At 44.3% G+C, this 14,251-nt stretch overlaps 1 protein-coding gene across 1 annotated transcript in view; it reads left to right on the top strand.

Moving 5' to 3' along the window:
- GOT2 (glutamic-oxaloacetic transaminase 2) overlaps window positions 1-14,251 on the top strand; it is a 217,982-nt gene that overhangs the window by 32,879 nt on the left and 170,852 nt on the right. The window contains exons 2-4 of the mRNA XM_069217465.1: window positions 5,799-5,955; window positions 7,976-8,104; window positions 11,854-11,913. Of these exons, the coding sequence (XP_069073566.1) occupies window positions 5,799-5,955; window positions 7,976-8,104; window positions 11,854-11,913 (346 nt within the window). The remainder of the gene's footprint in view (window positions 1-5,798; window positions 5,956-7,975; window positions 8,105-11,853; window positions 11,914-14,251) is intronic.

Raw genomic sequence — 14,251 nt, 5'->3', positions numbered from 1 at the left:
GAGGCCCAAAACAAAAGCCTGTCCGGTAAGAGGGTGTAACACTCCCTCCCACAGGATGACCTGCTGATTAGCCTTCCTAAGGAAGGCAAGTCTCAAAAGGCTGCCACTTTTGAAATGCAAATCTGGCTCCCCTCACAGGAGAGGAAGACACCCTCCTGTCCAGAGCCCATTAGGCACCTGGGCAGGCAGGAAGATTAGCTAGTCAGTTAGGCTAGCCACCTCCAGGCTAGGACACGATTTTTCAGAAGTAGCCTATTTGTGATGGTAGACTTAAGAATTGTGGGTCAGGGTTATGCCCACTTCCCACAGGAAGTGGTCATAAAGGGGGCGTAGTGACCCCAAGGGTCAATAGCAGATTGGCTACCACCCTACACACCACTAAATACATTATTTAGGGGAGCCCCGGGCACCAGAGAAGAAGATCCTGGTGACTAAGAAGACAAAGGACAGTGAAGAGCTGCAACAGCAGAAGAGGAGAAAAGAAGCCGCCGACCCGGTTCCAACCCCCTCCCACCTGTCCGCATCCCTTGTTAAGTCTACTCATCCTGCAGCTGTGACTCTAGAAACCCGAAAGGACTGCCTGCCATTGAAAGAAGACTCAAGATCGCCTATGAACAGCGACCTTTTCTCCAACATCCTCCAAAGCAGGGACTCTGAAGCCTCGAACTGCCAAAACCAAACACCTGAAGTCACCACTGCACCGGCAGTCTCCGACCCAAGTTGAAGTGGACCACAGTTGCCAACAAGATTCCAGAGTCAGTTAATTCTGGTTTCACCCCTCCTGGACTCCCCGACGACTCCTGCAGCCTCTGCACACAGCCCCCCCCCCTCTAGCGCGACTTCTCCAGTCAGGAGAAAAATGACACCTAAGGACGCCTGCACCCGTTGCCCCTGAGCCATGCTGAAGAGAACCAAAGGTGCCTGAGCATCGTGGAGCCTGAGCCCTGTTGTTGGTTCAGCCGGACTGGCCTCCTGACCAGAACCTGCAGCCTCTTTCTGCAGTGACCAATCTCCCCAGGAACACATTGGGCACGCAGTGCTGTTTTGCACTTTGCATCCGGCTGCCCCCGTGCCACAAAGGGTGAACTGTCGGTGCTGCCTTTTGACCTTACCCCCTACTTGGGTTAACCCCATCAGATTGGTCTTGTAAGTCGCTATACTCTCCCTGTTTGCAGAACTTGTTTTTTTCTCCCATAGCAAAACATTGCAGAACTCAAATTGCAGTGTCTACGTTTTAAAGAAAATAATTCCTATTTAAAAACGTACTTACCTAAACGATTTATCTGATACCTAAACATATTTAAAGATACTTGCTATTTTTATTAATTGGTGTAGTTCTCCTTCTTCAGTCGTATTGACTGACTATTATATTTGTAGATGTCTTGCACTTCTGTGTTAAGGCTGCTGACCACACTACCCCTAAATAGAGCACTTTGGGATTGCATAGCCCTGCCCGCTCACTCGGAATCCCCTGGACCCTTTACACTGTATTCACATACCACAGAGGGCCCGCTTCCTACAGTGACCACTTTATTCTCGGCCGCTTCGAATATCACTTTGATGGTATTTGGCAAGAACCACCCCACATGTTTGCTTTCTTCGTAGCTGCTCTGAAACCATGTTAAAGGTGTACGAATTGTCGTTTGCAAGCATGGCAAAATCCAGCTCACATTGTAAGGACATGGCCTGTGCTTTCCTTTGCTTATTTGCTTGTTCCTTAAGGGATCGCCTCTCCTTGAATAAAGGCTTGCAATGCATCGCATATGGCAAAAGTTGAGGCTGTACCAATATTTCTTATCGGGAAATCATTGTTGGAAAATGCATGCTAGCAACCCTAGTACGTTGATCTTCGTACTTCTAAAATTCATAGTCACTTGATTACGTGATATCCAGGGGTTATTCTAGGTCACATTCATCCAGGTCATTTGCACCCCATCTGTTTGTACTCTGAGGCCCAAGGTAATGCTGCACGAACTTGCCGTGGGCTACTTTCTAAAAGACACAATCCAACTGAACTTTTCTAATTGTGGTGTTCGTACACTTGACTCTCAACAACCCCCCCCCCCCCCCCCCCCGCCCCCCTACCCAAGCCCAGCCGGTCATGGGCTCTCGTGGGAACCTCACCGCACCCACCCTGGAGTTCTCTCACTAACACCCCCCACCCCACCCCACCCCAGTTGAGTTCCTTCACAATCCACTCAGACCTGCATCTTAGGTGGTCGGGGCGATCTGACTTGTTTCGGGCCTCTTAGAACTTGTGGAAATGAATAAAGGAAAAAACGGGGGGTGAAAGAAGAAGCGCCAAATCAGAGTAGAAGATGCTCTTAGGCGCCCTGCTTGAAGTGCTCTTGCTCATTCTTAATTACTCTCTCCTCCTCCCGCCCCTCCTGCAGGGGATTTATAAGTGAACTGCAGAAAGTACGTGGCCTGTTCAACTGAAGGAAAAGTCCAAGATGGTCCGTTATAAAGAACTCCAGTTTGGTTTACGGCGCAGTCCCCGCTGCACCCCATTGTCTCTTAAAACTGTCGACGATCAGTGCCTTTAACTCTTTGCGCCGATGTGCTGCAGATGGGGACATATCGGACACGATTTTAAAAGGATAGTCTTCGGAGATTTGAAATGCTTTGTGTTTTTTTTTTTTTTTTTTTTTTTTTTTTTAATTGCTCTGGAGACTTTCGTGTAAAGGAGCGAATTGTGACCAAAGTTAACCAGAATGGAGTTTGAATAAACCGCGCTGTACAGATATGACGAGGTACTTGTATCAAAATTTAGCAGGAAACATATATATATATATATAGTTATTATTATTATTATTATTTTTTTTTAACCAACAGAGATGCTGTGTCATGTTGGATGTCTACCTGTAAGCACAACACCGACCCATTGTGCAGATTAGGGAAGGGTTGTCTGAGGCTATCCTTTGAACTTTGGTTGGTGGCTAGACAGTCGGTGCAATACTCTTGTGCAACGCTGTTTTCTTTTTTTAGAGAAATCGTCTCCTGGGATACGACTTACCATGTCAGAGCAGCAATGATTCGTGTTAATGTTGGGGATGACTGGTTAGTGCATGCTTGACACGTGGAAGTGTTTGTAGCAGGGCCGACAAAACACAGGAACTTTTCCACAGCAGTACATTGACGCAGCTCATTGTGTGTGCAGCGACCGTGGGATGTGCAGAGCAGTACACCCCTGGCATGCTTCTGTGTAGCAGGGTGTCGTGCTAGTGAGGTTCCAACCCCGGCTGCTGTCCTTGGCATTAAGTGACCCCTGTGCTTGTCCAAGCAGAGCGATGATGTTTCTGAACTGGCACAGAACGCGTGTCCATTGGCAGACTTAATAAAAAAAAGCCCTTTGAACGGCAGTGACCCAACAAGGCTGTGAGCCAGCAGACTGAAGGTCTGTGAGGTGATTACCCCAATCCCTGTATATTGAAGCAGCAAAAAGCCTCGTGTTACCTTGTCCTTTTAAGTTACTTACGAGGTTATGAAGAAATCAGTAAAGCAAATTTGAATTTGCTGGGCTTGCACAAATACCTTATTTTCATTTTTCGCTGGTTAAAAATCATTGTTGTTTAAATAATCCTAACTCGGTTTAGAAGTGTTAACCCCTCTGATACAGTTTGTATCCTGGTGTACGCTCGATGTGAGCAGAGGATTTGCTTTGAAGTTTAGTGTCCAGATTACTTTTAATCAGTCCATGTAAGACTTACTATCCCTAGTTGTTTTTGAGGCATACCTTGGATCTGCAGTAGGCATTTCACACTTTGTGCCATCTGAGGTGCTTCATACTTTTAGAAAGCAGCGACCCCTGGCGGCAGAGTTGGCAAATTCAGTGCCAGGAACACAGTGGCAGCTCATCCTTGTGGGCGCGTAAGTTGGGACTTCACTCTTTTTTTTCTATTTTTTTTTTTTTTTTGATTTTTGTTATTTTTTTTTATTACTCTATTCGTGAATTTCGCTATTAGTGTAATAAAATGAGGTACAATTAGCTGGAAAATGCCCCTCTATGGCAGCTGTGGTAGGAACAATGTTTTTAAATGTAGGTTGTGTGCATGCTTGCATGTGAGAATGTGTGTGTGTGTGAATTTGTATGTATGTGTGTGAGTGAAAGTGGAGGTCAAACGGCACGTGATGTCACTTCTGCTACCACTGGCTTTTTGATGAAGTGACGTCCATGCTCACAGGATGTCGCTCCTCTAATTGTCCTCACGCTGTGTAATTTCTGCAATGTAGAGAGCAAACATAGGGTGCAGCGTCCATCCTTTATGCGTGGATTATCTTGTTTTTAGGGTTGAGCCGGCTTAGCATGCGCATACGTATCGCTTGCATGACGCTGTAGTAGTTAAAAAGGGCTTGGAGCCCCGCCCATGTCACTTCAGTGTCTTTCATTGGATTGTGGGCTTGCCTTTTCAAATCTGCTTGCTTTCATTAGTGGAAGGCATGCATACGTCCTGCCTTTTCCAGTGGTTAGCCCTCCTCGTGCTCAGCGACAAAGTACTGAAAACATACAAGGCTTGCTGTTTTCCGTCCTGTTTGTGGACTACTTTTTCTCTTTATTTTGTAGGCAGCGTGATCTCGCATGTGTTTTTTTTTTTTTTTTTTTTTTTTCCCCCTATTTAATGACTCAAGAAAAGTCCGGTTGGGAGATTACAACTGCTAATAGCTCTAACTCGGAGAAGCGCAAGACCCGTTGCATTGTAAATGCTTGTTTATTCTGGTAATTACCTGCCCCACAGCAACACGTTTCTGACATCCCTGATCATTTCTGGAAACAATAGATACTTGTTCAGCAATTACTTCAATTCTTTAGTGCTTACCTAACATAAGTGTGTGTGTGTGTGTGTGTGTGTGGTTGTTGTTGTAGGTTCAAAAACATAAATTTTTCAAACTCTTCTTAATTCATTAATGTAATGATATGTGTTTACTGTGGCCTCTGTGTCTGACTTCTCCAGTATCTGCAGACCTCGCTGTATGGTGATCATTCATTGAAGTGAAGTACCTATTTGTCCTTAGTGGTAGACCTGTTTCTTATGTCAGCCACTGTGTCGGACCAATGATGTCTTATTTTGGGTGGTGATTTATCCTTTAAACCTGGGTCTGAAAAAGCATCCAGCGGTACACAAATCTCCCTGAATATGCCTGGTACCTAATGGAAAACTCCCAAATGCCAAGGATCAGTAGTGCTCAGCCATACAGGGCAGCAGACTTCTGCTGGAGGCAGCATTTACTTTTTTCTCGTTTTTAGGTCGACCGCGCAAGCACTTTGACCTGTTACAAGTATTGTGGGCTTTTAACCACGCCCGCTGATCACTGTCATACATTCTTGGACTTGCCTTCCAAAAATCCTTTATCATTGGTAAATGATTTACGTTTGTCCCTCTTTGGGGCGGTTTTGTTACCGCCTTGCAGACTGCCCCTGTTACATGGATACTTGCATGTTTGTTGATACATTTGACTGTGAGCAAATGTCTTTTTCCTTTTGTGTCTCTTTTGCGCTCATGGCATTTTGAAATGGCTCGCTTTTCATTTCAGTTTGTGGCAAGAAAAGTCCGTTTGGTAATTTACAACACTAATAGCTCTAACTCGAGCACATTCGAGACCCATTGCATTGCTAATGCTCGTTTCATCATGCAGAGATGTCCGTATCCCTGAAACTGCAAAGGACCGTTTCAAGAAGTGCCATCCCTTTGCTTGGAAAGAATTTAAAATGAGTTCCCAGTTGTGATGGGAATTCCCCTGTGTGAAACTGTTCGCTTGGAGATACTCATGCTATTTACAATTTTCTCTCTCTTCCTTAGCTCCTGCTGGGCCCATGTGGAGATGGGCCCCCCAGATGCCATCCTGGGGGTGACTGAGGCCTTCAAGCGTGACACCAGCACTAAGAAAATGAATCTCGGTGTAGGGGCATACCGGGATGACAATGGCAAACCGTTTGTGCTGAGCAGTGTTCGCAAGGTAAGGCTGGCAAGTGGATGCAGTGTAGGTAACGGCCAGTGATCGAAGCACTTGTTTTCTGGTTCACCACCAGTCTGCTGAACGTAGCAGCAGTGGCAAGTCCTGCTAATTTTGCTCTGATTATATTTCTGGGTATGATGATACTCTGGTTCCTGCATTGGAAAAACTTCACTCCATTGTTTAGATTTCATTTTTAAACTTTACAGGATATTAAGGCATCTCCCGGGCATTTGCATCAACCACACAGAATAAAGATTACCACAAATGTGTTGGCCTTTTAGCTTGCACCACATGATCTAGGGATCGCTCTGCCAATTATGCTCTCCTGCTTCAGGGATAACAAAATAGATGGCATCTGTATTTTCATTATTTTCTTACCTGCATTCCAAAGATCATCACATGCACCTTTCTAATTGAATAAGACTACTGTTACCCCACCTTCCTATCCAACCCCGCTAGTATTTCCAATCCAACAATTTGTGTGTATTGCGCTGGTCAGTGATAAGTTTGCTCCATACTCTAAATGTTTTGCTTTGATGTAAAAGCTCAGTCAGTGTATAGATTTTGTTACACCAACAGAATTTACTTTAAAGATGACATTTGGTACGTGGACAAGCTAGGGTTTCATCTCTCCATCTCTTTTATAAAAAAAAAAGCTTTGAGAGTTGACTGTGTTCACTGAGGGTGAGAGTCTGAAAGGTTTTTGAGTGTGTGTGTTCAACAATAAGAATTTTCTTGTGTGTTTTCAAAGTGCTTCTGAATGTCTCATTTGTGTTCACGCACTTGGAAGATTAGAAGGCAATAGAGTCACTAGAAGTACCTGCTCCCACTTTGAGTTTGCATTTTAAATGTGCTTTTGAGTGGTGAAGGGTGCGTTCCTGGCGTTTGAATGGAACAGGACTGTGCGCCCACTAGCTTGGCTGGGCCTTTGCGGCCCTCACCAGTATGACAAACCATTCTAGGACTTGAGTAAATAGGCAATACTATGTCCTTCCCCAAATGGCATGTGAATAAAGCTTGGTGGCTCCAAGATGGAAAATGTAATTGCTAACAGGTTTGATTGATGGACATGAAAAATCGTGGAATAGAAGTGAGCTTATTTTTATTTATTTTTTAAAAAAGAAAATTGCCATGAAAATGATCAAAAGATAACACATCTCCCTATTTAACTGTGACCCTAGATGCTTCACCCAGACTAGCAGCCAAAAGGCAAAAGAGTAATTTGAATATCCCTAGGTTTTTGCATCACAGAATATTTGACAGCAAGTGCATCAGATAAACAATGTCTACTTGATAAGGTGCAGCCTAGATCGAGAGGAAGTGTAGAATAATAATTCTCTCTATAGTGCGAATGACCTAGAAGAAAGCAACACTTGGGGTCCTCAGTGCTCAGATCCACTTTCTCTTAGCGCCAGTAAGCACAGCCTTCATTCAGATACTCTATATCCGAGACTCTATTCATAGTTTGAGTTACTGCCCCAAACCAGAATCCTACGATTTTCGTGAGTAAATGTATGAATTGCATTAATAAATTGGAAACCGATAAAAAACCAATTAAGCCTCAGTGCAGAAGTGTTAATGTTATTGGGTACTTGTGGCTCATAATGGGTTATGTTACAATTGCTTATGCTTTGTACGGAGATAAACGGTTCACTGAGAAAGGAAAATCATCTAGATCTTGTGCTGGTTATCTCATCCTGGATTGGGAAGAGAATGATTTGGCTTGTGCATAATATCAGAAAGCATCCATGACTGGGTCATTCAGATTCAGCTCGGAGTGCAGGGCCTGCCAACATCTCCTCCCCCAGATCCCTCAAGTGGGGCATGCTAGGAGGTTCCATTCTATCACTCTGCCTTTCCATGTGCAGCATCTTGAATGGCTACTACGTTCTTTGTATGTCTGATCCTAACTGCCTGGAGTTCAGGGCAGCTGAAGTTTTGATTCTGAATCAATGTATTATTAAAGTGTCACTCGTTGAGAGCAAGATGGTAACCTTGTTCTGTGTATTTCCTCTTACAGGCAGAGGCTATGTTGACTGCGAAGAAGCTAGACAAAGAATATTTACCCATCGCCGGCCTGGCAGAGTTCAACAAGGCATCTGTAGAGCTGGCACTAGGAGACAACAGTGAGGTGGTCAAAAGTGGCCGGGTATGGAAACTGTGAATACGCACTCACTTCATTTAATTTCCTGATAATTGAATTATTGAGACTTGGTGTGTATATTATGTGAGTATTCTGTAAACCATAATAAATCTTGTAATGAGGGCACACTTGATTTTAGTGAACAGATATTTAATTTCACTATAAACTCAGTACATTATTAACAGAAATATTGCGGAAACACTCCTTGCAAAGTGTTCAGTTCAAGTGGGCGCTCTTTGAAGTCTTCACTAATAAAACACAAACACATTACTGGCGGGTGCTGTTTTAAAAGTACATTGTGTTTTGTTAGAAGGTGCTGCTGCCTTGAATGCCACTCTTCTGGGAGAGTGAAGTGAGGCAATGAGGACTGAGCATCTCGCTCTTGGTTCCATCACTATGACCCCTATCATTAACATCCGATTGAGACATCTAGCTGCAGATTTCTTACTTTAGAATTCTCCCCAGGCGAGAGACTGGATCCAGAATTCTTTTACCCATGGCACATCTGCACGTCGTAATACTGTCACACTACTCCGTATTGACAACGTCCACCGGATGTGACGTCGATGGAGTCCTTATAACCCCTCTTGCCGACGTCAGTTCCTTCCTTTCTGCGCTTGCAACGCGGATCCAGAGCTCTTGGGGGACCGTTTATCAGCCCATCTCAACAGTTTGCTGAGGAATTAGGGTGATTTTTGGCAAAGTCTTCTTCAGGGTTTAAGTCCTGTGGGTCTTTTGGCAGACAAATGTCCGTCACAGATCTTTACACCATTTGTATGTGGTGCCTTGGAGAACACCATGACTCCGAAGAGTGTGGCTCCTGTTATCTTCGGCCAAAGGCGTTGAGAGCGCTGCATGAAAATTCTTTCAGCGCCTAATGGAGACAAAGCAGCAGCGTCAGTCCTCGTCTAAGTCCAGAGACCGATCGAAGAGCTCTCGACGTCATTGGCTGCTTCGAAGAAGAAACGTTCAAAATGTAAGTTAGTCTCCGATGCAAGCTTTGAACCTTCAGCTGTGGAGCATTTACATCAGTCCTCCCCACTACTCCCTAAATCTCCTGGATCCGGGGAAATTCTAGCCCAAATGCATGAATATTCTAATTCTTTGCATGAAATCTTTAGGACTTAGCCTCCCAATGGAGGTGAGAGATGCCATGACTGAACCCTTGCTGGCTAGTTCACCTTTGGTGACAGTTGGGCTCTCTGATTCCGTTATACGACTTGAGCCAGTGCACAGCCCTTTGGTTACCACCGTTTGCGTCGGGTTAGACGATGACATTGACTGGGCCCAACCCATTACCCTTTCTGACGTCGATATAGCACCAAACGGTGTTGGATGCAGTGCCTATGAAGCAGTCTACTTTAGACAATTCTCCATCTGTCCCTATACAATCCATTACTGTTTTTCCCACGGAAATGCACAGTTGTGAGGGTAAAGGGGAGAATTTTTGACAAAACCCTTTGGACAGTGCTATCCAGCCTCCTTTGGAGGAAAATTGGCTGACTAAATCCCTTACATGATGCTTTGATATGTGTACTTTTGTGGGAGTCTCAGTATGTATGATTTACCTTTTGATAAGAACGCTGATTATGAGGAAGGGCCTCATAGATTTATAAGTAGGTCTGGCTAGGATACACTTTAATAAGGAAAATTACTCAGCCTGCTGATTTGTGTTTCACAAGTATTGAACACAGAGTTAGAGTCTGAATATATATTATTTTGCTCTTATCCTCAGTCATTTCGCTAAATAGTCCTACTGTCGTGGCTAATGTTATCCTCATACATTCAATGTCTTTGTCTCTTATTGCTGTGGTCTTTTCCACAGTTCTTATGGGATGAGCATTAAGGGTACAAATAGTTTTGTATTCATTTTGTTGGCTTCTGACACACACTTGTCATACTAACATGGATAATCTTATTCCCATGCTTTGTAATGTCTTATGACTTTATTTACCTGTGGTTCCTTCTACAGGTTTTTGTGTTGTAGAGTGTGTTATTGCACCTAAATTATTCTGAATGTCCCGTCTTTTTCTCTTGTTCTAGACCGGTTTGGTTCTAGTTATTTTTAATGGAGTCCGTTCGCAGACCCTCCTCTGGTATTTGGAATCAGAATCTAAGGTAGAGAATCTGCGGCTAGATGTCTCTATCAGATGAACAAGCTACTTACCTTGGGTATTGCATTATCTGATAGACAGGATCTAGCCACAGATTCCTTAACAACCGCCGATCCTCCCTGCTCTGCGAACCAAGTCCTCGTTTTGTCTCAAACTTTTCATTATGGAACTTCACATCCTGAATTAAGAATTCAGGGATTATTCAACACAAGTGTCTTTTATTTTAGCACACTGTTTCAGTAGGCAGTTTCTACATGTGGCTCCACATTTTAGGCGTGGAAAATACTCACGGAAGAAACTGGTGTTGGCTCATCGGTGAGGGATTATATGGACTCCGTCAACGTCATATCCAGTGGACGACGTCCATACTGAGTCGCGCAACACCCTCTTACGATGCGCAGACGTGCTATGAGAAAAAAAAATCTGGGTCCAGTCTTGCGCCTGGGGAGGATTCTAAAGGAGGGAATCTGTGGCTAGATCCAGTCTCTCCCAGATAATGCATTACCGAAGGTAAGTAACTTTTTTTTTTTTTTCCCTTTAGTTGGTGTTTTTCAGCCTTTTCCATTTTCCTTGAGGAACGCTCTCTAACACCGTGTGCTTGTTCACATGCAGAGTTTGATCCTGGGGGCTTTGTTCATTCATCTAATCTTGAATTTGGCTAATCAAGGTTGTACATATATAAACCTTAATAGACTTCCACATTTGATTCAGAAACCTTAAACATACCAAACCATGGCCAGATGATCTCGATTAATGGTAACCACCTATTGCTAACATATTGTCACACTTGGAAACCATATTCAGTGCTGCATCTCAGAAATTATAAACCTTTTCAACTTTTTTGAAAAACACATTGTATGTGAGCCACAACATGAAAGACACTTACAGCAGAAAGTTGGAGCAAAATTTGCCCAGATCTTTTCCATAGTCACAAAATAGATTTAAAATGTGCCAGAGGAAGTGGGGTAGGTGACGGGTGTGCTGGAATCTCCCCACAACTATTTTCAAATTACTTGCCGAAGCAAGTAGGCTCCAGCCTGAAATTTTTAAATCACACAGGAAGACAAGTCTCCTTTTTTTTTTTTTTTTTCTTTTCGTAAAGATTTTGCATGAACATATGTCAAGTGTTGAACTTGATGCTTGACCTAATGTGCAGTAAACGTCAGTGCAGTACATTGTAAATCTACAACAGAAGTGAACTGTTAAACCAAGACATCAGATAAAAAAAGACTCATCCTTAATTTTTTTAGTTTTTTCCTTTTCCTAGGAGGATAGTTTCAAAACACCTTTCCTAGCAACCAAAACCACTTAGTGATAATTTTCATCTGTTTAAAACTATGACAAAACATAATTTGCTTTTTAGTTTACCCTGAGCAGATGTCCCAATCCAAGTCCCTGAAACATACCTAACCTTAAGGGTGTTATCTTTAGGACATCAATTGTAGACCTGATGCCTCTTAAGCAATCATGTCTATGAAACCTGACAGCACCCTGACACAGACCTGATTGATGATTTACCCCTGGCAGCATTAACAAGTACATTATTTTGTGGTGTATATGTAGTGACTAGCAGACCTGCCTGTGTTTTGATATATACTTTGTGCTATAGTTTCTAATACATTTGTGTTTATCCTTTCACAGTACATGACTGTGCAAAGCATATCTGGTACAGGATCACTGCGGATCGGAGCAAGTTTATTGGTGAGTGGCAATTGACTTTATTTGTGCAACTGGAAGTAGTAGAGGATAGATATAACCATTGCATCATATTCTTCTTTGATTTCTTTTATGTTTTTATTTTTCTTCAATGTACCTAAAATAAAATGTTTGGTACTTTCTATGCGCCACATCACAGTATCCCAAACCAGACAACCTCATTCTGTGGCAGGAGAAATACTGGTGCAGAAAACTGGAGAGGCATACAAAATGAGCCTGTATTGTTCGATAAATACAAAACCTTGAACATAGGGGAGACAATAGCATGTGGAGTGAAGCAATGAGCTTTTAGGACAGGGAATCATTGGGCTTGAGGGAGGTGCGGGTGTCGGAAAGTGCCTCTTTTTGACATGGTTACCCCCCACTTTTTGCCTGGTATCTGATGTGATTTCAACTGAAAGTTCACTGGGTTCCTGCTAACCAGGTACCCAGTGCTAGATCCCAGTTGGCAAATCCTTTAGCACCCTCTGTAATTCCCTAGTAATTGGTACCGCGGGTACCTAGGGCCTGATGTGCTAAAGAGGGTTCCTAAGGGCTGCAGCACAAATTGTGCCACCCCAAGGGCTCCCTCGCCCAGCACATGACGGCTGCCATTGCAGGCTGCGAGCCTTGGTGCAGACAAAAGTGAAAACTCAACACTGCACACAGGCTGTGTGCCATGTTCCCTAACACTGTATGCAATATTTGTAAGTCACCCCTATGGCAGGCCTTACAGCCCTAAGGTGTGGTGCATTATATTACATGTAAGGGCATATGTGCAAGAGCAGTTTTGCCCCTACTATGTCTGTCAATTCTTAGACATAGTAAGTGGCCAGGGAAGCAATTTTTTTTTTTTTTTTTTTTTTAAATGCATGTGCTGGAACACTGGTCAATACGCGTTTCCAGCTACATGATGGCTTCACTGAAGATAGGGATGTTTGGTATCGAACAATTCATATAGATAAGCCCACACTGATTCCATTGATGGATTTATCAATACATGCACCCAGAGCGCACGTTAGAGGTGCCCCCTGAAGCCCTAGCAGTCAATGGTGTGCTTGCTGACTGGTTTCTGCCAGCCTGCTACCCGAGACGTGGTTCTTGCACCCTAGAGTGAGAGTCTTCTGCTCTCAGGGAGGTTCAGAACAAAAGTATGTCCTTGAAGGGGGTGTAACACACCCTCCTACAGAATGACCCACTGATTAGCCTTTGTAAGGCGGCAAGTCTCAAAGGGCTGCCGCCTTTGAAATACAAATATGGCTCCCCTCACAGGAGAGGAAGCCACCTCCCCCTGTCCAGAGCCCGCTTGGCACCTGTACAGGCAGGAAAATTAGCTAGTCACGTAGACGTGCCACCTTCAGGCTAGTAACACCCTGAAGGTGTGCTACTGTGAGGTGGAGACACAATTTCAGAGGTAGTCCTCTTTGTGAGTGCATACCTAGGAATTCTGGGACGGGGTAAGCCAACTTCCCACAAGAAGTGGTCACGTAGGGGTGTAGTGGCACCAAAGGTCAGTCCATTGGCTAGTACCCTACACACCCCTAAGGCCCCTAAATTCAGTATTAGGCGAGCCCCTGGCACCAGAGAACCAGTTCCTGATGACCTTAGAAGACCAAGGACACTGAAGAGCTGCAAAAGAGGAGAAAAGAAGCAGCTGACCTGGTACCGACCCTGCCGGCCTGTCTGCATCTCTCATTGAAAATCTCTACTAAAGTCGACTTGTCCTGCAGCTGTGACTCCAGAAACGTGGGAACACTGCCTGCCCTCAAATAAGCCTCAAGACCTCTAGTGAACAGCAGACCTGTTCTCCAGCAAACTCCAAAGAAGGGACTCTGAAGCCTCCGGAACTGCCAAAACCCGACACCTGAAGTCACCACTGCATCCCTAATCTCCAAGTTGAAGTGGACCACAGGTGCCAGAGTCCATTGTGGTATCACCCCTCCTGGACTCCTCAAACCCCTCTGCACACAGCGCCCCTCTTACCGGATTGGTCGCGGTAGGAAAACCAACACCTAAAGACACCTCTCTGCCTGTCGCCTCTGAGCTGTGGAGAAGAGGACCAAAGGTACCAACCTGTGCCCGAGCATTGCGAGGCGTTAGCCACGCTGTTGATTCAACCCGATTGGTCTACAGTCCAGAGCCTGCAGCCTCTATTTGCAGTGACTAATCTCTATTAAAAAGCACCCAAAGCGGTTTTGCCTGTGTCCAGCTACATAATGGTAACTCCGAACCTGGGCATGTTTGGTATCAAACATGTCAGCATCATGCCCCAATACTATTGCCAGTATTGGTTGTATGATTCCATGCACTCTGGGGGTTTCGTAGAGGATCTCCAGTATTACTC

This window comes from Pleurodeles waltl, chromosome 12 (genome assembly GCF_031143425.1).
Source record: "Pleurodeles waltl isolate 20211129_DDA chromosome 12, aPleWal1.hap1.20221129, whole genome shotgun sequence".
NCBI lineage: Eukaryota > Metazoa > Chordata > Amphibia > Caudata > Salamandridae > Pleurodeles > Pleurodeles waltl.
Note: the sequence above shows the minus strand (reverse complement) of the source record. Positions and strands in the feature narration are given on the sequence as shown.